The sequence below is a fragment of the Manacus vitellinus genome, unplaced genomic scaffold, assembly GCF_001715985.3.
Source record: "Manacus vitellinus isolate BGI_N305 unplaced genomic scaffold, ASM171598v3 scaffold_57_pilon, whole genome shotgun sequence".
NCBI classification, from domain to species: Eukaryota; Metazoa; Chordata; class Aves; order Passeriformes; family Pipridae; genus Manacus; species Manacus vitellinus.
Window position 1 is genome coordinate 2,517,866 of NW_021940666.1, and position 26,531 is coordinate 2,544,396.

At 37.1% G+C, this 26,531-nt stretch overlaps 1 protein-coding gene across 3 annotated transcripts in view; it reads right to left on the minus strand.

The window, feature by feature from the left end:
- The window catches only part of ANO3 (anoctamin 3), a 121,645-nt gene that overhangs the window by 58,423 nt on the left and 36,691 nt on the right, over window positions 1–26,531 (minus strand). For all 3 annotated transcript variants that reach the window (XM_018081837.1, XM_018081835.1, XM_018081836.1), the window contains exon 4: window positions 13,926–14,062. In XM_018081837.1, coding sequence (XP_017937326.1) covers window positions 13,926–14,062 — 137 coding nt within the window. The remainder of the gene's footprint in view (window positions 1–13,925; window positions 14,063–26,531) is intronic.

Below are 26,531 nucleotides of genomic sequence, written 5' to 3' on the forward strand. Positions count from 1 at the left end.
CAGCTTCACAAAACCCATATTTCAGTTATTTCTTTCAGCTGTGAAAAAGCCTTAAAATTATTGTGTGATGTGTATTGATATGAACTTCTGCTGATTCTTATTTTCAAGGGGAATTAAAAAAGAAAATTAAAGTAAAGTAAATTAAAGCAACTTTCTCTCTGTTTTGTACCTGGGCAAATTGTATAGAACAAACATACTTGTATTTTCTCCAAGAGAGAAATAAATCCAAAAAATTAAAAAAGAAATGGTATTGATTGGAATGTTTTCATGGATATTCTAGCCCAAGTGCTCTTTCTATGCCATGTTAGCAATGTTTAAATCTTGACTAGTTGCTTCCCACCATGCTTCCAAACACAAGGGATTGTCTGACCTTGATATGGAAAACCCTGATTTACATATTGCTAATGCAAGCTATTTTTGTATTCTGTGCTTTGCATGATTCAGAACAGACAGAGACTATATCAGCTGGTGTCAGACTATAGAATCATAAAATCATTAGACTGGAAAGAACCTCCAAGATCATTGGACCTCTGACCAAACACCACCATAACAGCTAAACTAAATGCCATGTCCAGTAACTGCCTGAACACTTCCAGGGATGGTGACTCCAACACCTCCCTGGGCAGCCCTCTCCAAAGCTTAACCACCCTCTCAGTGAAAAAGTTCTTCCAGATACCCAACCTGAACCCCTCCTGGTGCAGCTTGAGGCCATTTCCTCTTGTTCTGTCACTAGCTGTCTGGGAGAAGAGGCTGACCCCCCTCTTACCATGACCTCCTTTCAAGCAGTTGTAGAGAGTAATAAGGACTCTCCTGAACCTCCTCTTCTGACTAAACACCCCCAGCTCCCTCAGTTGCTCCTCATATGACTTAATCTCTAGACCCCTTACCAGCTTTGTTGCCCTTCTCTGGACCCACTCCAGCCCCTCAATGTCTGTGTTGAAATGAGGGGCCCAGAACTGGATACAGCAATTAATGTGTGGCCTTGCCACTGCCAAGCACAGAGGGATAATCATAGCCCTGCTGGCCACACTACTCCTGACACGGGCCAGAATGTCACTGGCCTTCTTGGCCACCTGGGCACACTACTGGCTCATGTTCAGTCAACTACTGACCAGCACCCCCAGGTGCTGAAGACTTTGAAATCTGAAAAGGTAAACTGAGAAACTATCATCATCTTCTGGAGAAGTAGCACTCATTTAAACACAAACTGTCCAAAACAATCATGTTGGTTTCAAGTAGGATACATTACACCTATGTATATATGGGACCAGACATCTGTGAATGCTGCATCTTTTAAACAATGGGTCTCAGAAATTAATGATATTTGGATTATTTGGATATGAAATTTATAATACTCAGTGTTATATCCAATAGCTACACTCTCTATTGATACTGATAAACAGAACCATGTGTTAGTGCATGATATCAGCAGCATAAATACTGGATACCAGCTCACTTGTTTCTATGTGAAACATTTGTCTTACACCCACATCCCTCGCTGCCAGTTTTTTATATATTTAGTGCTGCTGAGAACTCCTCTGTCTGCAAAACCTAAAGCGTTCTAACAAGATTCTTCCTCTTTCTTCGCTTTTTTAAGTCCCAAAATAAAAACCAACAGTCTTTCTCAGACCATCTACTATTACAAAGGAGTGCATCATCATATACCTGGGAACATTATTTAAGTATATCAAGCTTCAGTTGATGATCCTTTAAGATCACGGAGTCCAACGTGCTGCCAAGTCCACCACTAAACCAAGTCCCTAAGTGCCATATCTACACATCTCTTAAGGATCTCCAGGGATGGTGACTCCCCCCTCTTCCCTGGGCAGCCTGTTCCAGTGCTTGACAACCTCCTCAGTGAAGAAATTTTTCCTAATATACAACCTTAAACATCCCCTGGTGTAACCTGAGGACAATTCATCTTGTCCTGTCAATTGGTACTTGGGAGAAGAGGCTGACCCCCACGTGGCTACAACCTCCTTTCACACAGTTGTAGAAAGCAGTAACATTCCCCCTGAGCCTCCTTTTCTCCAAACTCAACAACTCCACCTTCCTCAGCCACTCCTCTTAAGACCTGTGCTCTCAATCCCTCTTTGCACACACTCCAGCACCTCAATATCTTTCATGATATTTAGATAACTAGTATCTGAAGTCCAATTTAAGGCAGTAAAGAGTGTCAAACTAGATTGATAGTACACTGAACACAGGGCCCATCACCCCTTCTAAGAATTCTGAATGGGGATAGTAGTAAAAGCTTTTTATGTCATAGGTGAAATGATCTGAAGATGTAAGATGCAGAGGTTTGAAGGTGAGCTAGTAGATTAAAGGTTCAAAACCACAAATTTGAATATGGAAGTTTTTAAAATCCAAGCTTTTTTCAGGTTCAAGACATAAGCAATGAATCTGCTCTTCAACAATGAAAGATACCCGCAAAAGTATTTTACAAAATCAGACCAGAGCTGTTTTTATTATGGTTCATGGAGCAGGCAAAATCAAATACAAAGAGCCTAGCCCAAATTCCCCCAAGGGGGAGATCTGGAACTTCTCTTATACATTTTCTGCTCATGCAATTTCTGTACAGACATTCTGCAAATTACATCTATCTTTTTGTAATTCACTTTTACTTTTCTTTGGGTTATTATATGTAGCCTTTCTTTCCTCGTTTCTGAAACAGGTGCTTTTCTTCAGTCTTAGAGAGACATTTTATTTCTCAGATTATGACAGTATCCAAGTATGACCTCGGATTCATCCGCACCAAATAGAATTATTTGGGGGCAATGTTCAAGAAACAATGATCAGTCATTACAGTAGAAAGAAATTTTCCATCTGTTTTTCTCAGACCACTTTCAGAGTACTACCCCCACGGGTTGAGAAGTGCAATAGTGAAGCCACTTTGCACATTGGTGCAGTGAACCTGACCTATACTATATTGATTTCAGGACTGATTCACTTGAATGCTACTGGCACCATTAGTTTCACTTTAGTGCAGTTCTCAAGCAATGTTGCCTACATACAATGCAGAAATACCTGTGCCAGCAAAAAAATTTATCTGGTGGTTTAGTTGGAGTTTTTTTCAGTTCATCTGAAGGAGTTCCATAATGTGTAAGAAGAACAGGGAGCAGAAATTTCAATTAAACACATGAGTCAGGGTATATTGGCCATTATCTATACCTAGCACAGTGAATGAGCTGTTAGTACAGTAGGCATTCAGGCACAGCTTGTTTATTGTTTATCTGATGGCTTGGACCAATAAATCTCTGATTCATTCTTTCACCTTTTTCCTGACAGAAAAGGATCAGAAAAGGAGAAAAGCATGGGAAGAAATATTTTGTGCAAAGCCCTTACTCTCCTCTATGCTAAGATTTCCTGTTTCACCTGAAAAATATGCATAAAAAGGACTAATCAACATTCTCTAATCTCTTCATCCTCTCTACCTTCTTAGTCCTCTAGATTTTCTGAAACCTGATCGGTTTTCTTACACACATATGAAAACTTATTTGATATAAAAAACTCATTTTAGAATATTGCAATATAGTTCAGATTTCAACAATTTAACTTAACCTTGTCCTTCCAAAGTCTTTAAATACAAGAACTTCAAATGTGAGGCTGTGAAGTGGCACTTCACTCAACATTAAGCTTGCTCATAATGCACACACTGGTTTGCATCAGATTTAACTATTACCTGAGGCTTTGCCACTACAGATCTGCTGCAGTTCCTTGGTTTTCTTTACTATTTGTCAACATTTTTGGTCGCTTTATAGATGGTGATCATTATAACAAATAACATGACACACTGCTTTGAAGTCTGAAAGTGTAAAATTCAAAATACTAACATTAACATTCAACTGAAGTTTACACTTTACACAAGGCAAAATACATTGATCCATTTAACCTAGAAAAAGGAGTTTTCGCTCAAGTTAAAAAAAAAAAAGGTGGAAAAACAATGCAAATATTTAGCAAAGTTTTAAAATAATCTATTCAAATGTACAAGATGAATTTCCTTGGATTTAGCCAACATGGAGGGATTTTTAAATAAACTTTTGTTCATATTCTAATTAATGAGCAATGCCCTTTTCACAGAGAGGGAACAGCTGGTTTACTGGCTCTATCTCTCCCCAATTAATTTAAATAGAACAACTCACAGAAATTGTAACTATTTCAACTTCATTTATTTCACTCTAGTGTTCTGCTCTGTAAATTAAACTTTTCCCATTTTTTCACCCCATGCATAGAAACAAATATTCTAGAAGAGTGAGTTAGAACCATTCTGAAAACAGGAGCAAATTTTAGATTTATGTAACAGTATGTTATGTAACAGTAAATGACTGTATCCTGATACAGCAGTATGTTTTCTTTGTTTTCCACCTTATACTGGTGAAAAGTTTAAAATAATGAATAACATGCAGTACCTAAGTAAATTCAGAGGTTAAATGGAACCACACGAAGGTACAACACACATGTTGCAACCATTCATTTCACATTCATTCCACCACTGACAGCTCCCAACAGGACTAACCTAACAGCAAGGGCTTAAAGGCTGACAAAACCTCCATAGGCGTTTACTTTTTTATAAATTTTAAGCAAATTCCCATTCACGTGACCAGGTATTTGCAGCTCAAGCTGTGGAACAGCTAAATGTCAAGTACATTCAAACCACTATGAAAGGTTCTCTCTAATTTGGTTACACACCAAAGCTACAGTAAGAAACCCCCCTAGGAGAGAGCACGTCCTAGGAAACAGGTGGTATTTCCTTCTACCACCTTCCCAGTGTTCAGCCAATGTCAGCTCAGGTTTCTGTGCATTTAATAACTTCCTATAATGTTGTCCAGCTGCCCCCAAATCCATATAACCTTTCTAAACCCAAAAGACCTTTAATAAGGATTTCCACTGTTCATTTTTGGGAGAACCACTTCCTCTTCTTTGTTTTCAATTCAGGTCAAATTGGCTTTATTTGAGGCTTAACGGCTATAATTCTACACAGAAATATATGTAGTTTCTTAAGTTATGTAGAACCTTATCATTACTTTAATACAATTAATGGAACTATTTGACTCTAATATCCCCTTAATTTACTGTACTTCTAATGTATATTATATAAATGAAAAATCATCATTTTCAAAGCAATCACTATTCTTCTTTGCCCAAACATGTACAGTCCTACTCTTATAACAGACTTTCTTACTAAACTTCACAATTAGCTAGTGACTATTAACATAAAATAGCAATGTAGATGAAATATTATTATGTCAAAATACATTAATATGCTACTACACATATGCTCTATAATGTAATAGGATAATAACATTTTACCCTACTAATATATAATATTTACTATTTTGTAGACCAAAGTCAGATTTTAATATTCAACCACACTTAACAGCACTGAAGTTAAAGCAAAAAGCTACCCTCTTACAACATTCACCTTCACAATACAAAGAGACCCCACTTTGTCATTTTAAGCTTGCAACTCATCTGACCACTGACTAACCTTCAGGAGGTTGTATTGCATTAATTATTCTAGGGGACTAATTAAATAGTCATTCAAGGAACCTTATGTTGTCATGTTTTACACAATGAAATAGTACAGAGAGCTGAGACTCCGACCCATCATTCTTTACTTTGACTTTTTTGATTGATCGACTTGATGTCTACTTAAATACATGTAATTATTGACTCTGGTTGGAATAGCAGCAAAGGTATTTTTATCCAGGAAAAAAATTCAAAGTCCTTCAGTATTAATTTGTCCTAGGAAATGCTGCATTATTAGTTTATACATGTGTTTACTTTAATAAATTAATTTATTCTAACTAACTATCAATAGCCAGTAAATCACGTCTGACATGGAAGACATGGTCTAACTTGTTCATTTCATATGTAAGATTTTCATTACCATTATTTCATATATAAATGCTAAAGGAAAAGCTGGGAACAAGAACTTTAATAATTATATTTTATTATTTGCTTTACAGTTTCCTGAAATTTACCATGGATGGTAATAAAAATGAGCATGATTTCTACCTATTTTATATACATATGCACATAAACACAGAGGCTGACAACTATTTTCACATCATCTGTCATTGGACTTAGCTCAGAGCAGGTTGTTCTGACCCAACACACCCAGACGGGGCAAACAACTTTTACAGTGGGGTGTAGCTCAGGCAGTGAAGAGTCTGTGTTTCAACGTCTGACTTCAAGGACTGTTGCTCTCTTAGCAAAAAAAATATAGCAAGGTTTCACATTTATATGAAAATATAGAAAACATCAATTCTCAGTCATAACCAGCAAGAGGAGCATTCATTTACATAAGCGACGACTGACACAGTATACAAGAATTAAACTCCCACAGCACAATATATTTATTTTGCCTCTACAGCAGAAAGGATGAAGTTCAACTTTCCTCCATGTGGGTGGTATAATTTGGATTTAGATTTGTAAAATTATGTAAGGGAAGTAAATATGCCAACAGACTAATGCCTGGGATCTAAAAGATAGATGGGTAAACACAGCTGGGCCTCTGGATTCTTCTCTCCCCAGATTTGCTAAATTTCTCTCCCCAAAATCTTATTTCATGGTGATGATGTAAACATCAGAACAGAATTCATTTCCTCCTTATGACAGTTCATGAATTCGGACACTAAATGTGCTAGAGAAAAATAATTACACTAAACCCTTATTAATAATGAAGTAACATACTAAAGAAAGACTTACTCAAATGTCTTGGGGTTTATTTCCCCATGGAAACTCTGAGAAGAGAAGGGAAGAATCCACCAGCAGAAAAAAAGGTGCTGCCACTGGAAATGGAAGTACTGAATCCAAGCACTGAATCTCAGTATCACCACTACATAATAGCACCACCTCACCAGAAGCATTTTTTAGAGACAAATACATTGGGAAAAGTTGCAGAAGCAGAAAACAGTAGAGGAAGAATGAAAGATAAGTAAACAGACTCCGAAATGTATTTTCTTCCTCATGGAAACAACAACAAAACCGATCTACTGCTGACACTTGGAACATTTGTAAACATCACCATAAAGTGGTGTTTACATGTTGCCCTGGAGTCTTAGAGCCCAAAGAGGACAGTATGGAGCATCATAGATATATATTTATATAAACTGGCACACACAGATATGTATACATGTCGTTTTGTAGACTTGCAGGGAAAATCAGCTTGGAACAGAGAAGCAGGAAGAAGAGAAAGACAGTGCAAAACCACACTGAATATCAGAAGTGCATCAAGGAAAAGCAGCTTTCTGTATCTCTTTATGTCCTGGTTTTTAAGAGACATTTCAGAGATAATAATAGATTAATTCAGAGCCATTAAATCATGTATAAGCAGAAGTAGCCATGGAAACAACTTGAAGATTTAGGGTCAGAATTTTGACAGAGGTGATGTCTGATCTGTGAACTTCTTCAGCATGGCAACTACCTAAAACTGAAAAATCTACATGAACACCTTTTCTGTTCTGAGTAGAATGGTTCATTCTTGTAAAAGAAAACTTTCTTCCAATATAATTTATTGTTCTTCATAAGAACACTATCAGGTAGATTGATTACTGCTGATTCATGAAAACCACCTCATTTATTTTGATTACTAATTCTCCCTAATACTGTTACCATGAATTTGGCATTAACATCTTCAGTAATATTCACACCAAAGGATGTTTCAGTGGTTAGTGTCTATATTCAGTGCTTATGATTCAACTCACACCTTTAAGTATTTTCTGGAAATAAATACATTTCTAATGCTAACTAAAATGGTCTTATTTCCATGAACAAAAGTGGGTTACCTAATTAATGCTAGCTTTGTTTCAGGATGTTTAAAAACTAAAGATGGGACATCAACAAGTTTATAGAATTCTTAATTTACATGGAATTAGTTGTGAAATATTTTAAAAAAGTACTACACCCATTTTTTACATTTTAAAAACTCTTGACTCAGAATAATCTAAGGTGTGCTTTGTAAGAATTTTTCTAAGCACATGACTAAATTAGCATTCATTTTTTTGTGTTTGAAGGCATGGATAAACCAAAAACAGATTTATTGGAATCGTCCTTTCAATTACTTTATTCCAAAGACAAAAACAGATTGATGATTTTAATTGCATATTGGGTCAGGGATTTTCTTGTGCAAATAACTGTATAATAACCTAGGAAAGAAAACTGGAGACATATTTTCATATGCAAAGATATCCAAACTATCTTGGGCATCAAAGACAACAAGACAGGCTGCCAAAATTATCCATGCTACTGTATTTCTGTGCAACTATATTGCACCGTGCAGCATAGCTTCCTAATAAAACTGCAGTTTATCTTTTCAGGAGCAAACTAAAGAATTAGCAATCATTTTACCTTCTTCACAGAGGACATCTTTTTCCATTTCCTTCTATTCAAACTTATAGAGTAAGCATGAAAAGTACATTTGTATATATTATGAAAACTACATGTGGCTTCAGGAAAGGAGTAGGCTTAGGTGATATGCAAAATTTTGAAAGGAAGTCTGTTCGACATTACCATATGAGGGAGCAGCAATGGAGGACATTTGGAGGCAGCAGGAGGCTTCCTCTTTTTAATATTTAACCTCTGCTATTAGCTCTATAAGTCTAACAGGGAGATCTTGAGAAGCATCCTGACATGACCACTGAAAATTTTTCTTTATGTGTTCATTTTTTTAAAATTTCATCTTTATGATAAAATTACTACTTTCCCTGAATTTCCTGAAATATTTTCTGAGCTTTTTTATTTCTTCGTTTTAAACAAAAACTGACAGCAGATGAGAGCCATGACACCAGAAACATAAACATGAAGTTATCTTTCACTGCACTTTACCACGTCATTCTATTCTAGGATAATGATTTTACCTGTTATCATTCCTTTTAAGCTTTATTTGCTTCTGTGTTATGAGACTGCATTTGTGGAATACTCCCTATCAGGCTTTCTTTACTGTTCTCCTTTTCATACACTATTGTCAGCTGACAACATACTGTTCTTAATTATATACCAAAACATTTTTATTGCCAAACCTTCTCTTTCAGCACACGTGCCTGACTTCCATTCAAAACAGGAGCATGAGTGAAATAATGTGATAATAAAGCAGTGATAATAACACATAGTGCAAATCTGCATCACACTGGAAGTCATGGACTTACACAGGAAAAAATGAAAACAGAAAATAATTCCTGTCAAAGTGCAGAAAATAAAAAAAAATGAGATTGAAGAACATTTTTATACTGGAAATATTCCATTTAATTTATTATTTTTTCAAAACTACCATGAAATTCAGTAAGTTAAGTAGTTATTTGCAGGAGAAGAAGGAATAGATACATTCAAAATCACAAAGAATACAATGAAATACCTAAACAAAGCATTTCAGATTTTCACAGGTAGATCTATACTTTAAAATCACTCTAATAATCACACTGAACATAATGAGTTTTGCTTAAATTATAATGAATTTTCAGCAATACGACCAGCTCACTAGATACAATTCTCCACATCTTTTGCCCAATTGCTTATTTAAGATCTTATTTTAAATTCCTCAGAAGTCATGTAATGCTTCCAAAGAGGAAAGAGAAACTGTTTCAGATGCCACACACCACAAAGGTAGTCTGGACATGGAATATTAATAGCCGATAGCTTACTGCCTTTTTCTGGTATCCACTGCTAAGTTATTGCATAGGTAGCATTCCTTCAAAGTTCCTGAACCCACAGTGATAATATGTGAACTTTGTTCTAAAAATCCTTTCTTTACCTTGCCAGGTAGCAAAATACGCTACCTAGATCAAAAAAAATTCATCAGATCAAAGATAGTAACAGCGATGTAGTGAATGAAAGAAAACAGAACTGTAATTCTCTACTAAGCAGGTAATCACGATAGGTAAGGAAAAGAATTCACTGCTACTGATTTCACCACTTCTCTGGACAGGTTTTTTCTCATTTTAACCAAGTAACATTTTTTCTGCCGTTATTTTTGTTTTGTTTTGCTTTTTTCTCACTTTTTTAGTAAAATTGTTATCTTTTTTCTCCTTCATTCGGACTCCTCGTAATTTCAAAATTTGTCAGTATCTGGGGGAGAGAAATAAATGAAGGAGAAGGGTGGGTTTTACCTCATTAGAGGTCCCACTCCCTGAACATACTGTCATTAAACCAAGGCACCTTGCGATAGCAGCTACTACTCATTTCATACTTTGTTCAGCTTGTTGTCTTCATTCTTCTGTGTGAGACCCCTCAGCAGAATCACATACATGAAGTGGTACTTCCTACGCAATTTCAAGAGCAGCTGGTGAGGAAAAGCTGGCAGGGATAGATAATGATAACAGCTTTTTCATGTGTCTGAGCAACTCACAATTTTTCAGTATGAAATCTGTGGATTCTGAAATGATACTAACCTACACTGAAGGAGATTACAAGTTACTAATCATAATCAAGGAAATGAAAAACTAGATGACTCCATTGGCATCTGCATGCTATATCAAACTTATCTGATGTTTCTAAAGTTTTAAAATGTAGTAATATAAATCAGATTTATGGAAGATGAGGTATCTTGTATTTAAACTGAAACACTAAAAAATTCCTAAAAAAAAGTGTATTGGTTTTCATTGCCTCAGCAAGACAAGTTCATTATTGCTGAAGCATTCAAGTATCTAATCATGGAGAAAAAACAATAGCACCAAGAATTAATTACAAATAATTTTTTTAACAATTTTCTCCTGAGTCTCTCAAGTATAAAACAACCCTTCCAAAACAAGCCAAAATTAGAAACATTAAAAAGAAGAGAAGAAGAATATGCTTTGATCTTTCTATTCCTTGCCAATGCAGTGTTTCTCATTTTCATTCTCTGGTCAGACTGAGAAGACTTTATATTGTGACAGATCAGTTTATTTTTCAAATATGTGAGAGTTCTTACCAGTTGCAAAGCTGCACTGCAGTCTTTTGTACTTCCAGCAGTCTCAAAAAGAATTAGAAGCCTTCTGTTGCTCGTATTATATCCATTTTGGGAAGAAGTTTCCCTTAGATATTTTCCACTAATTGCCTCAAAGACTTCTACAATAATCCAAAGGCAAAACAGCAGTGCTCTTTTCTAATATAAGACTAATCTAAATTTCCCCCTACCCTTTTCTTGTGGAAGCAGGCAAACAGTAAACAGAAGGAGAATCCTGCTTGTTTGCCTCATGTGCTGGTTTTGGCTGGGATAGAGTTAATTTTCTTCACAGTAGCTGGTACAGGGCAATGTTTTGAATTTTGGGTTTAACCCAGCTGAAGTTAAAGCCAGACACCTCATTTGCAAAAACAGTATAAATGCAGAAGGAAGTTTCCAGAGCAGTTGCTGTGATAAAAGGAGTTGTGAAGGCTAAAAGCCAGATGTGGCTTGAGAACACTGTTTTTAAACTCTGAACCACTTTGTTCAATAGGTCAGGACATATGAAGACTGAGACATAAAAAGTGCATTTTTGTTTAAACTTAATACAAAAACAAGACTCCTCTTTAAACTTAAAAAGTGAGCTTAGTGGCTGACTGTAAACTTTGTAACCACCCTGAACGCAAGGTCTGGAAAAAACTCAAGCCAGTGGTCATTTTGTATTTTATATGAAAATTAAAAAAAAGTATTTTGCTTTAGGATAATGAAATCCCTGTTACTAGACAGACAGTATCTGTTACTAAATTGTTTTGGTGAGTGTTGTGTAACATGATCTAACTTCTACATATTCTGCCTTGTTTTTCAGTTAAGCCACATTTAACATCAAAAGCTTTCTCTATCTAATCAACGAAATCAAACAAGAATTTCCACTATAATTTGTCATAATTCAGCTAGCTTTGCAGACACAGACAAAGAAATCATGAATACAAAAAGTTCTCATTGCAACGGTTTAGATTTAAATGTAACCCGAGAAAGGTTATATACATGACATGTATGTCGTAATTCCTGAAGATTCCTTTTCATGTCACAGATTTAGTATCTGTAAATACAATTACGTTAACCCATCTAAAAATTATTAGATAGTTATTATTATTAGAGTTTTTTTCTAAAAGCATCCTATGAAATGGAGTTTCAGAGATCACACCAACCTGCTACCTGTGCTCCAGAATACTGCAGTAAGGATGATGAGTGTGACAACATTAGAACAGTTATGTGACTCTCATGAAGCACGTGTTCAATGCTTAAATCACAAATGCCAAAGGCACAATTGATGAGAAAACTCTATAATGGTCTGTGATGGACTGAAATGTCAGTAATGTCCTAAACATTGTCAAAATCATAGAAAGACTTTTTGTCCAACTACAAGGAAGCAACTGCCTGTCTGCAACCACCAAAATCTGACTGGAATTTGGATTGTGACTGGGGTCTTGAGATAAGACTATTGTCTAATCATCTCAAGTGTGAGGAGAAGTAAACAAACAAGGTTCAGGAACGCAGAATGTATCTGTGTTAAAAACCAGCCCTTGCTGGACTGAGGGGGTAGTGGAGGAGAAGGGTTTTGGGTGTGTGATGGTGAAATCTCCCCACACCAAACCAAAGGAGTAAAGCCCTCCCCTCCGCTCCAGGAAGACCAGTACACACAGGGCGTTCATGTGAGAGGCAGCTGAGAAGGGGTCATAAACCATCAAAGACCCCCAAAGTGCTCCGCCAGCTCATTCCTGAGGCCTTCTACCACCAAAGGACTGCACATGAGCCAAGTGAGGCAACAAATCCAGAGCCTGTGCAAGAGGTTGCAAAGCTTCCCCCCGCCCCCAGGGGAGGTGCTGGCATCTCCTGAACGTACATTAATCCATCAGACTCTATGTTTTGTGGGACCCTCAACACCAAGAAGACCAGAGGACCTGGACCAAAGGGATGCCAACAGGTTACACGGAGTGGTGATATATTTTCTATTTTTAGCTCTCTCTTTCACTCACTTTCTTCTTCCCCCCTCCTTTTTCCTATTTCTTTCTATTTTTCTTTCTCTGTCTCACATTTACTTTTAAATAAAACCCCCACTATTGACTTTGGCATCTGGTCTTGTCTGCACCTTAATTCAGGTAAAGGCATTTCTAATAATTTTAATAATCAGATCATAACATGGTCTCCTGAGGAGTATACTGTATATACAGCACAGAACCTTACAGCAATTTAAGGGTTTCTAGATTTGTAACACAGGATTATTCATGCCTACAGGCATATACCAAAAAATCAGAGAATCACTGGTAAAAAACCACTGTGCTGCAGAATACACTATTCCCAGTGCACGAAGAAGAAAACTCTTCAGAACTTCTTGAAGTTAGTCATTCTTCATATACTTACAAGCAACTATGCTTAATGGAAAGGAGCATTAAGGGTCTCTCTGTCCAGAGTGAGACTAAAAGAAAATACATGTTTTGAACAGAAAACCCCATCATAATTCTTTGGCGTTACAGTAGATGAATTGCTGGAGAAAATACATTGTGATGAATAGTATGTTTAGGTAATTACTAAGCAAGATAATATGCCAGTTTCAGTGTGTCTTGATACCATTTTGATACCGCTTGGAAGGAGAATCTTGTACTTCGGATCACTATGGACTGACCATTTGCTACATGAACACAGTTCTTCTAAACTCTCAGAATTTCCTGAGGCCTCCCAGATAACATGCATTTCAGTCCATAATTTGAATCCTATATCCTAAATCCTGTGCAATATAAATTTACTGAAAGAAGGCTGCTACCTTTTAGATGAGTCAATAAAAATCATTAGAATCCTTGATATTACATCATTTTGGTTGATTTTGGTACAGAGAATTCCATTCATTGATTCTGTCAGTCAAATTATAATACGGGAGCCACCTAAATTTCTAACCATGAGATGCCTAATATTTAAGCTGCAGCTTATCTAATCCATTAAAAATTGCATTTTAAAAATATTTAAGCACATTCTGACTGTTGATCTATAATAAAGTTTTTGTGTCCCTTACCTTTAAAGACGATTTAGTTCGAGGTTCTGTTTTCTGCCTGGTGAGCTTGTTTTGAATAAGCAATGATTGATCTGTACGAGTATCATAATTCCCGTGTTCTGAATCATCTGTATAAGTATCTTTGTCCTTCCCTACATCTGAAGGAAAAACAGAAGAAAACAATGGGCTCATTTTAGATTATAGTGGATAGAAATGAATAGTATTATTGCAGTCACAGTTGAACATTCATTTTTTGTACACGTTTTTCAATAATATATTCTATCCCTTCCTGCAAAAGTTTTTTACTTGAACTGTTATCATCTTTGTCTTCAAGTAGAAATGACTTCTATTTTTAGGAGACAGCCTAGAGAAGTGGGGTTTCACTATGGCTTTACAGTAGTTTAAAAAAAAGCCACAAAGTGATATGAATATTCAAATGCTTGACTCACAGTTGTTGAGACTCAAAATGTTTTACCAAATAGGCAGGTACCTCCTGGAGACCAGAGTAACATGTCATGTCATAAATTTCAGCAAGCAATCGAAATGCCCAATTTCCCCCCCCCCCAATGCAGACATAGCATTTGAAAATTTGCATCTTAAGACACTGCAGTAAGCACTTCAGAACACATTTTAGGAGGGCTACCTGATGGTGGTAGAAGGTAGAACGACATCACAAAGAAAGCATTTTCCTTTTCATTGGATTTAGTTTTAATTGCTCAATGGAAGTTTTCATGAAAACTTTGCTGAGTACCCTGAGAGAGCTGCAGGAAACAGAGGACCTTCCTCAAAGCTCACCCACATTGTCCCTCAATGAGTCACGACAACACTTACCCTGTATACCCAGCAGGAGTAAAATGAAGGGTAATGTCTGTACAGTGTAGGACCATGTAAAGTTTTAATGAATGTTGGAAAACGGTCAGACTTGAAAAAATATTTTAAAGATGAAAAAGATGGAATAATTATTCCCACACAACTGGACAAATTGGAAATAGAAACATATTCAGACAAAAAAATTACCCACAAATCCTGAGCCAAGTTCTCATCTCAGCTTTCACATCAACATGGGAAAAGTCAGGACTAGGAACAGCATTTAGCCCAGTAATTCTAAACCTTATAGAGAAGCCAAGTCATGGTTGCTGTGGAAACCACAATCTTGAATTTTCTGAATATTATATTCATAAAACCTCATCTGCAACAATAAAGTTTTTTTCATGAAGTTGCTCAGTTAAATTTTCCACAGTAAGTACTACAGAAATCAAAAAAAGAACAAACACAATTATCTCACATACCCTAAACACTTCACATTTCTGAGATGGAATATTAAAAACTAGAACATTTCCAAGCACCACTTTTTCCACAGTTGAGCTACAACATAACGATTACACAAAATGTTTCCCTGGTAATTTCTGATACTGACACTAACCTTGGTAAATCTGTGACTGGATTTTGTCATGTAAAAAATAGCTAATTTTAATCATCAAAGTGCCTAACTCAGGGATTTTATTTGTTTTAAACAATGTTTAAACTTAATACCCAGATTCCTATCTGGTCAACAAAAATGAATGTAGTAAAAGGAAGGTTTTAGGTAGCAGGTATACAAAGTAGGAAAGAGGACACTTAAACAACTTCGCAGACTTGCCTCATGCCCAGGGGTGATGAACTCTCTTAGTTTTAATACAGATCAAGAGCTTGTAATAGAAGCATGTAAAACAGGACTATGAAACCATAACTAAGTCATTTAAGCAGAAAGGAAGACTATACTTACATTAAGAAGTCTATTTTTATGAGAGAAGTTTTAGAGGATTATGCCCTATGAGTACATCCAATACTAAAAAGAAAACAAACAGCCTTTGCAAAACTACCCAGTGCTTCATTTAAGCAATTTGAAGTTAGGAAATAAGTTTTCCTTCAGTGTTCAACACACTTTACCTGCTAAACATTTTTATGCTTTCAAGGACACATATTTTAAAATGCAGCATATCTCTTCTGTAAAAAAAAGGATTATTTCTTACATAAAACTTAAAGATACTTGCTATTATATTTCTTAGCAGTTGATTACTCACTTTGTGCATGTAAAACACTCTCCCACTATATAATGATATTAATACAGTAAAAAGGGGAGCCATTCATAGCATTTAAACATTGCACTTGAATAAGTATTTGTTACACTTGTCTAAAAAATGTCAGACTAAGACATATCATACAATCCATGTTTCAAAAGTATATTCAGAAGTGTGCATTTTCCTTCACATTCAGGTAGTTTTGGGAACTACTGTCAACAAAACACCTAAAATATAGTTTGTAGATGCTTTGAACAGACTAGTACTCCCATTTACCTCTTCTGCAGCATATATTAAAAGAAAATCTTTAATATAAATAATCAGACTCAAAGAAAAAGTTCAATAGAATGCATGATATTTTTATACCAAAACAGGTTGCAAAGAACAATCACAATGCACGTGTGTGTTTTGGGAAGCACATTTAGTTTCTTAACTTTCTGCAAATTTCTTTCGATTATTTTTAATGTTTTTAAAGAAAAGAGAATAAAATATGTTGATTTTAGAAAAAGAACTTGAGAGAAGATAACAGAAATTAAACTTTGCTACTAATAGCATTGACTATGTTTTTCTATTTTTTATGACCAGGTGCTTTTTCTGTAATAAGGTATCCACTACTTTCATTTAAAAAAACTCTTTCTCCTGTAATTTTCCCACCCACTAAGCCAAAATTACATTCTTTTAATTACTTAAAGATAAACTTGTATACTACAAAGCACAGTGATTTAACTCCTTGAGACTTTCTTCAATAACTACAGTTTTAAGCTTCTATGACATTCTTATATAATGTTTGTCTATAAAGTCTATTTTCTGCCATCCATTCCTCCCCAGTCTCTATTATTTGGTTATGTACTTTATCTGCCATTTGGGATTGCCACAATCCAAACTAAGATAGCATCTGTGAATGCTGAGTCTGGAGTTGTACTGCCCAAGGATGTTTTTATTGTAACTTCCCCCGAAAGCAATAATATGGACTAAAAGTCTTCCTATTTGACTTGCACTGTAAGTACCCATCTTTAAATTCAAACGTGGATCTTTATGTGGCTGCAGCTCCATAAAATGTCATGAGAAAAGCTTGGCTGCCTGAAGTTCTCTCCCTCAGCGCTGTGGGAAAGCTACTGTTTACTGCATCTTTATTTTCCACCAGGTCCCTGCCCTGTGACAACCCATTTGGTTGTTACTGTTGAGATCAGCTGCCAGTGCTCCCTGTTCTGGTACTTCTTAGACAGGCTCTAATGCCAACCATCACAACTAGTCTGCTTCATTTGGAGGGGCTGGGGGTAGGCAAGAAGCCACAAGAGGAAAAAAAAAATCCAGTTAATATTGCTCTAGAAGCTCAGGCTTTTTACAGCAATTGGCAGAAAGATGAGGCCTCAACAGACCTCAGCTGTCAGCCCCTCCCCAGGCCCAGCGAGCTTGTGGACTCCCCATCCCTGAAGGTGTTCAAGGTCAGGATGGATGGGGCCCTGAGCAACCTGGTCTAGTGGAGGGTGTTCCTGCCCACAGCAAGGGAGTTGGAACTGTTTAAGGTCCCTTCCAACCTTAATCATTCTATGGTTCTGTGTTCTCTTTGCTGCTATTAATAAATGCCATCCCGTCTGTGCTTAGCTGGGCACACCTGAAAGACATGAGCTAGGAGCATCCCATTCACATATATTGAGTCCTTGCAATGTTTTTATTAAACATTTTCATTTGGATTTTTTAAAAGTAATTTTCTTCTTTAGAGAGCTAAATGAAGTTGATGCAATTCTCATCTGTGTAGGCCTAATCACTAAAATACTACTCTATCAAAATGTCCATCGGTCAATGTTTAGATGTTGAAATATATCAGCTGAGCAGATGTGCTGTATTTAGCTTTTAGTTAATCTACTCTGTCAGTATTAACTCAGTAAGGGAAAAAACCTTTAGTCAATGTAAAAACACACCAAAGTCAGCAAAGAGCATAATAATTGTTTACAAAGCATTTTTCTATTTCTCCTCTACTGAAGGACCAAAAAACAAAAATAAAAAAATATCTGACTCCTGGATAAATAGAGCTAAAGTAAAAAGATCTTGAGTATCCTGAAAAATTTTGAGACTGTGGAAAACCTCAAAAAATGTAAAGAAAAAAGGAAAAGGGGAGGGCAGGGGGGAAAGCATGGCTGGGGTAAAACAAAAAGTCTGCTGCAGTGGGAGGACTGCAATGGAGGATGGGACTCATGTATGGTCATGCCCACATCCTCAAACCACCAAGGACATTGAAAGGACATTTGCCTTCATTCGTAACCACTTCTTTTAGTTTTGAGCACTTTGCAGAATTATTTTTTTCAGGTCTCCTGTGGTGGGTTGACCCTGGCTGGATGCCAGGTGCCCACCAAAGACACTCTGTCACTCTGCTCCTCAGCAGAATTGGAAGGAGAAAAATATAAAAAGTGGCTCCTGAGTCAAGATAAGGTCAGGGAGAGATTAGTCACCAATTACCGTCATGGTCAAAACAGACTCGACTTGGGGAAAATAAATTTAATTTATTACCAAGAAGTTAAGAGTACAATAATGACACATAAAACTAAATCTTAAAATACCTTCCCCCTGACCCTCCCTTCTTCCTGGACTTAACTTTACTCCTGGGTTCTCGACCTCCTCCCTTAGGAGAGCACAGGGGAATGGGAAATGGGGGTTGCATCACACACTGTCTGTGCTACTCCTTCCTCCCAAAGGTGGGACTCCTCACACTTTTCCCCTTCTCCAGCATGGGGCCCCTCCAATGGGGAACAGTCCTCCATAAACTGCTCCAGCATGAGTCCTTCTCACGGGCTGTAGTTCTGCATGAACTGCTTCAGCATGGGTTCCTTCCACAAGGTGCAGTCCCCTCAGGAACAGACTGCCCTAGCATGGGTCCTCCACCAGATCACAAGTCCTGCCACCAAACCTGCTCTACTGTGGGCTCCTCTCTCCACAGGTCCTGCCAGGAGCCTGTTCCAGCATGGACTTCCCAGGCTGCTCCAGCACAGGCTCCTCCACAGGCTGCGGGTGGATGTCTGCTCCACCATGGACCTCCACGGGCTGCGGGTGGATGTCTGCTCCACCATGGACCTCCAGGGGCTGCGGGTGGATGTCTGCTCCACCATGGACCTCCACGGGCTGCGGGTGGATGTCTGCTCCGTCATGGACCTCCACGGGCTGCAGGAGCACAGGCTGCCTCACTCTGGTCTTCACCATGGGCTGCAGGGGAATCTCTGTTCCAGCTGAAGTTGCCCGTACGTATTTTATTTCCTCCCTGAAATCTGTTATCCCAGAGGTGCTTCCACCGCCACTGAACGGGTTCAGCCTCGGCCAGCGGCGGGTCCATCCTGGAGCCGGCTGGCATTGGCTCTACTGCACACAGGGGAAGCTTCCAGCAGCTTCTCATAGGAGCCACCCCTGCAGCCCCCTCAGCTACTTAAAACTTGCCAGGCAAACCCAATACAGCTGTTCAGCTAAAATATTACCACTGATGCAAACAGAACGTGTATGACCCTTTACACAACCTCTTTATGTGAATTTTCATAGTACCTACTAAAAGGGGAAAGATTTAAATATCAATTCTAGTAAAAGACTATGTGCTTGCAGAACTACAATACAAAGCAACTATAATACATTTTTAAATGAGTATAGCCAATTAACAGTATCTGCTGATGTATTTGACTTATACAATTATGTTAATTAAAACTTATGTGATGGTTGAGAGCTTTCAGAATTGTTGTCACATAAAAAGTTTTATTTAAAAAATATTAAAATGGTGTATAGAATTTGTAAGTCCCAAGTGACCTGTTATAGAAAGGAAAGTTACACTATTATGACTTCAAGTCAGAACAGTTTCTGTATTAAATTATCTTTTGCCAATGCTGCAAAAAAAAAAAAGAGGAAAAAAAAACAGGCTGAATTTTAAACAAAGATAAGGTTGTTAAATCAAAGAAAAGGGTGGCAGCTTCTAATTCTACAGGTAAGAGTCCAAATCTTATTTCAATAAAGTCAGTGGGAATTTCAGTATTCACTTCAATATGTCAAGGATTTCTCTTTAATTAGGTACATACTTAAAGCAGATGCACCCGTATAATTGTTAGAACACCTGAACATGTAACTAAGTAATGTCACCTTGGATACATACTCAAGTGTAAGGTGATTTTAAAAAGGCTTCAAGCATTAATCAAGCAGATAACAGATCTCTTCATCCTAGCAGTTGCTTTGCTTTGCTATCTTGTTACAAGAGGCATGATGAGTAACTTCAGTCTTCATACATCAGAAAAACCTATCAACACTTCCTGACATATAATCTTACTACACTTAATGCATGACAATAAGATATGCCCTATAAGGTAATTTATAGGATAAAACACTGGAGACACTGTCATTTCTGGAAATACTGTATATAAAAATGCAGAAGCATTTAGTTTAGAAATAGATTTCTAGGTCCTCACTTTGCATCTTCAATTTTAGGTCTTCTTAACTGATTGGCTATCTTTCTTACTATCATACTTTTCTGAAGGGTGCGTTTTAATTTTATGAAAGGGGATAAAAAGCACTTGTCCCAGTTTATCTGTAACATGCAATTCATTAATATATTTTATATAACTGTAGTTTATGATAGCAAAAGCTTTTCAATTTACATGTGGCATAGTTATGGAAAAAGAAATTCATATAAATATTATTCCTAAACGGTTTCTGTTTCACAGACTTCGATATGATGACTCTTTACTCATTCCTTTGAGCCTTTACACATTTAAGGATAGGCTTTGCAAAGCTTTAGTAAGAATGAGATTATTGGTCAAGAAAATAATCCCCCTTTGTCCTAATTTTAGTCCTAGAAACAACAAATAACCTGGAGAAGGACATCACTAGACACCTGGATAAATGACATTGTGATGGATTTAGGTCTTCTTATTTTATTGTGCTGTGCACCTGGAATACTATATTATACACATAACATAGAAGGGTTTTCAGCTACCTGTGTATGTATACTTAGATATGAAAAACTCTCATGACAGACAAACACGAGCTTTTCTTAATGTACAATTTCTTATGAACTTTCAGAGAGTGCCAACCACTACACAGAATATTTCTCATTTTTTAAAAAGGGAGATAGTCAGGTATTACTGTTGTTTGGAGGAGTTAGGATGGTGTACAGAACCAGCAGAGGCAGATTAAATGCCTAAAGCACATGAATATTTCGAACCTCATTACTAAATTTGAAGACTAATCCTTATTACGTTTCAGTGAGCACTGAACAGATTACAAAGCTTCTTCATCCATACTGTCAGCTCTCCAGGCATGAGCCAGCTCTAACATGCACGACTCCCTCGTGCTCTAGGTATGGGAAAAACTGTTCTAATGCAGCTTTTCAGTCATCTCACCACCAGTCAGAACAGACATGATGGCCCTTATTTATGCAGGCACTGCCTAAGCACCACAAACCTGTGAAAAAATTATTCCAGAAGTCACGATGGAAACATCATGTTTCTGTTGAAGCAGAAACTGAACCTGGTTTTCTTGAGTCATATCTTCTGTAACCTTTCAGTCCCTCTCTCAGTGCAAACACTGTACATATTGCACAGGTTACACTGTCCGTTTCAGTCTAACCTCTGTGGGACACTGGATTCGAATCTCACTTCTCTCTCTCTCTCTTTACTACTATTTCTTCTCTTAATCTCTTTTCTTTTTTTTACTGTTTTCTTTATTCTTTCCTTGAACTCTTTCCTTTATCTCTTTTGGGTAACTTAAAACTGATGGGTTGTATTTTACTAAGCTGTGTGAGTTGGTGTGTGCTGGGTACTTTGCTGAAATACTTCCTCTTGGTTGTATGTTAACTTTTAACTTTTGCCAAAACGCCTATTTTCTCGCTAAATTAAAAGAAATCTCTTGGGAAACATATGTAGCGTGCTCTCTTTACATGACCTCAAGATATTAAGAACCAAAAGCTTTGCAAAAATTAAATTTTGGAGCCTTAAATATAAATAAAACTCCTGGGCAAGCATGTGGCTTGAACCTGGGGTCTTACATCATAACATCACTTAACCAAAATTCACTTAAAAACACTTCTGTAACTGAACACTGAAAAAAGCTTTTATCATGCAGTTATTATGATTCTTTAGTGGATTGTTGGTTTTGGCTCAGCTCTTCATTGGTCAGTTCACTGTATTACAGCATGGCACATAAATAAAGAGTTTATAAGCTTTGTTGTAATTAGATTCAGGATACATTCAGAATACAGGGTATCTGTCACAGTAAAATTATTAACTACTTCATTCATGATCTAGTTCCTATCTAGGAAGGATTCAGTGTCCTGCTTAGAAAGATGAGTTACTATGCACAACTCCCTCATAACTAACCTAAGTCAGGGGGAAAAAAACCCCCACAGAATCGAAAAAAGAATAAATTAATTAGTGTTGTTTTACTTGCTACTGAGTGTTGTTTTTATTTACCGAATAACTTAAAAGTGGATCCTAATTATATCCAAATACTGAATACCAATTTCTATTGATTATATCATCCCTTACTCATTTTTACATCTTATTTGAAATATTTCAGACTAACAATGTAAATCAGATCCTCTGATGATCCTCTAACATTTCTGATTATAGGATCTGCAGAAAACTACTTATATGCTTGCTTGCATTAAAATGAGAAAATTTGTTCTTTAAGTTAACAAGCAGACTGTCAGCTTCACAAGTCTTTCTTTTAGTATAAATGGATTTCCAATATGGCCTACCTCCTGAAAACCTTGATGCCTTAGCTATGCATGTGATAAACTGGATTTTTAAATACATTAATCTGTATTGTAATAAGAAATCCCTTTTGTAAATCTGACTCACAACGTTTCAAAGTGGACATAAAAAGAGGAAGTCAAACCTGACAAAACTCATGATAGTAATTCCAACTATAGAAAAGGACCTAACAAATGGATAAACATGTCACATATATCAGTCCAAATATTACCACTGCCCTCTATTCTTTTGCTAAACCCAAAGGACAATCTGAGAAAAGATCAGACAACACTGCTTGTGGTTTTGTGAGCCTTTGCATCCTACACAGCTCTTTTTCACCTGTACCACACATTAGAAGAGAGGGTTTCTGTAAGTTATGGCAAGAAAAGAGTTTTTCTTAGAAAAATGGAGTTATCACTGAAATACAGTAAAACAAATTCTTACAAATCATGTAATTATCTTCATCTTAACTCAAGACTACCTCGTTTTCAGTTCAGTCATAAAAACCTGCTAAATTCTCTTAAACTCAGGCAGCAGATTTCTAAAGCACACTCACAACTGCCCAAAGGTATGTAGTAACCACCTCCTACTATTTTAACAGACATCACTGAAGATTTTTCAGCTGTTCATAGAGATTAAATTCTAGTGCAAATAACCTTCAACAAAATTGTTTACATTCAGACTTTCTTTAGAAAACATGCACGGACAAATTCACAACAATTCAAAGATAAGGTTCATTCCCTTTATGCATATAATGGCATTAAAGGAAAAACATTATTTAAAAAATTTACCAATTACTGTTTCTTAGCACATTCATGTGCTGCACGTGCACACACACACACCCCTGCACCAGTGGAGTGGTTGCTGGGTTCACTCATTAGTTAACCTTAATGTCTCTGCAATTCTGTTCTGTTTCTAGAATTTAAAAATAAAAAGTTCTAGTGGACAATAAATTTTAATTAGTATGACTCTCTGTATTTAGTAGTATGTAGCTACTAGGAACTAGCCACTTATTTTTTCCAGCTCCAACTAGATCCACAAGCTATTATGGGTGTCTGCAGTAAAGCCAGAAATTCAGTAACTGAAGCTAAAGCCATGTCATTTAAATCCAGCTGGCACAATCAAAGTGATTACTGAGCATGTCTTTCAGAAGAGAAACAAAGCACAGAAAAAAAGAATGAAATATACACTACATTTTTTAGCAAGCATCCACAGAGAGAAGACTTTGAAAAAAAAGTATAACGTTCAACTCCCTTTGAGAGAATGAATGTCAAACATCTGAGTGTCACTGGTGTGACCTTCAAATGTATTAAAAGATGGATGACACTGGAATAATATTGTTACAGCAACGAGTTCAGCATAACACCCACATTCCTGTGCACAACAAATTTACGTGTATCTACAAATACAACACAAGTATTTTCACTTTTTCTTTCATTTACCAAGAGGTAAATATAAGAGGTAAGATCCTGACCCTCAAATACAAAAGTATTAAATAGTTTTTTCCCATTTTGCTAAATTTATGCCTCTTAGCTATTTGTGACTATTGCACCAGTCTGAGAGAGTAGTCTAAGTAAGGCTTGGATCACAGGTATACTGCTCTTGTTACCTAAAATACCACACTGAGACTGGGCCTAACTGTCTGTCATCTCACATAAGCATCTCTCCTGTGTCAGGCATCACAGACTGTATACCTAGGCAGTAAACCTACTGCCTCTCTAAAAGCTGCTCTCAAGTCTTCACATTTCATACCAGAAAAAAAAAAAACCTGTGGGCATCTTCTAGGAGAAATTTCAAGTATAGCCTCCAGATAGTCTTTAACAATGTTACAAAGCTGGTCTTTCCACTCCTGAGTTCAGGAACAGGAACCTCGGCCTCCCCTTTGCCGCCGCACAGCTCCAGCTGCAGGCTACTGGTTACTCTGTGGGGTCTCCTCCACAGCAAGAAATCCTACTGTCCTCTAACCTCTCATCTTGACAAATTGGAACGTTCTCATCTAAAAGCTTACTCGTTTTCCCCCCCAAAACCTGCAAGCCATGCCACCCAGACTGCTCCCTGTGGTCAGGATCAGCACTGCCCCCGCTGCTCCGCTCGCCACACTTGCTCCACCAGGAAAAGGAACACTGCCCTCCCATTTTGGGAAGCGAGAGAGAGTCCCCTGCCCCCATCCCTGATGTAAGATGGTATTGAATAGCACACTGTCTTGGCCATGCCTACATGGCTCCAGGCTCCAGCCTGGAAAAAGTAATCCTGTCCTTGGCTGAAAACCAGGGCAGTACGTTACATTGGTTAGCAGGCAAACTGGTCCCTTGGAGAAGTTCTTGGGTAAAAAGTAATTCTCTGAACAGTCAAAACACAGGAAGCTTTTGCTCATTTAATGAGTAAAAATCTCAAGAGAAGATGCAATAGAGCTGGAGGGATTACCACTCTTAACTGAGAACTCTGAACTTAGTTTTATTTTTTGTAAATTCAAATCACCTCAACTGACAATGGACAGTTAAACCAGAACTTTATATTCTTCTATAATGCAAACATACAGGAAAAAGAAGTGCTTCTTGAAGGAAGTAGAATAATAACATGATTTTGCTCTGGACTGAACACCAAATTCTACAACCATGCTTTGAGAAATACAAGGTGTAACACTTTACTTCATGTCCAGATCCAAGCAATAAGATTTCCACCTAGGTAATATGCAAAAGCTCTGTGGTGCTTAACCTTCACTGGGTGGGAATTTCTACAAAGTTTTGGTTAGGCACGGAGCATTTCAGTGTGTCTGAAACCTCAAAGTTCACGTTTTATGTTACAGAAGCTCAATGCCTATCACTTTGATTGAATTTACCAATTCCTCAAACTAAAAACAGTATTTACCACCTAAAACTGACAGGCAAAAAATAACGTAAATCCATAATGTCCTTGGTCCCGTTTGTCTGTTTTAGTTTATTATTTAGTAATAAATCCATCAATGTCATTAACTAAACAAGTCCAACAGACTTATGACCTCATGTATAGTCAACTGAAATAAAAGAGAACCTTTCCACTGAAGTCTTTTACCTGATGCCTGTTAATCCCCTTCACACAAGTCTGTCTGTGGACACAATTCTGGAAGAGGATAAAGCCATTTGGCCTATTTTATGCACAGTTCCACAGTGCTGCCTAATTAAAAATTCACCACATTCTCCTAATTCAGCTGTTTAAGATGTTCTCAGGAGAGCAGTTTGAAAAGGTTCACGAAGATGATGACACCCATTAATCAGCCTATTTTGCAAACCCCATCCAAGTGCCAGAATACAAACCAAAGCATTGTTTTCACCTACTTGGTGATCAAAGTTCAGGCACTAACATTCCTTTTTCTGTTTTGGTTTGTTGGGTTTTTTTTAATCCCCTCCCCACCTCCCCCCAGGAGGATAAAATTTAAAATTTGAGACTTGGAGACAAATTTTTACACACATAAATAAGATCCTCAAGCACCAACAAACTGTATGTTGAAGGCACACAGGCCATTTTGTTAAATGCACCTCTAACTGACCCTGATTTCTCTTCATGAACCTAACACATAATGCTGATTTTTATATAAGGCAATCTCCTTAGGACTGACTTCAGGGATTAATTTATAAATAATCCCTTTCTTACTTGTAACCGAACAACCTACTCAGTTACATTTCTGTAAATACAGAATAACTTCACAGATTTCAGTTATCTAATTTGGAATTGACTTAATTAACACAGACAAATTAATGAGTAAATTCAGCAAAGGGCTACTATTTAAACATTTTTTTTCTCTTCAAAGATCATAGGTGTAGTCAGAAGAGACAAACCATCCATGCCAAAATTTAATACAATTTTGGGCTGAT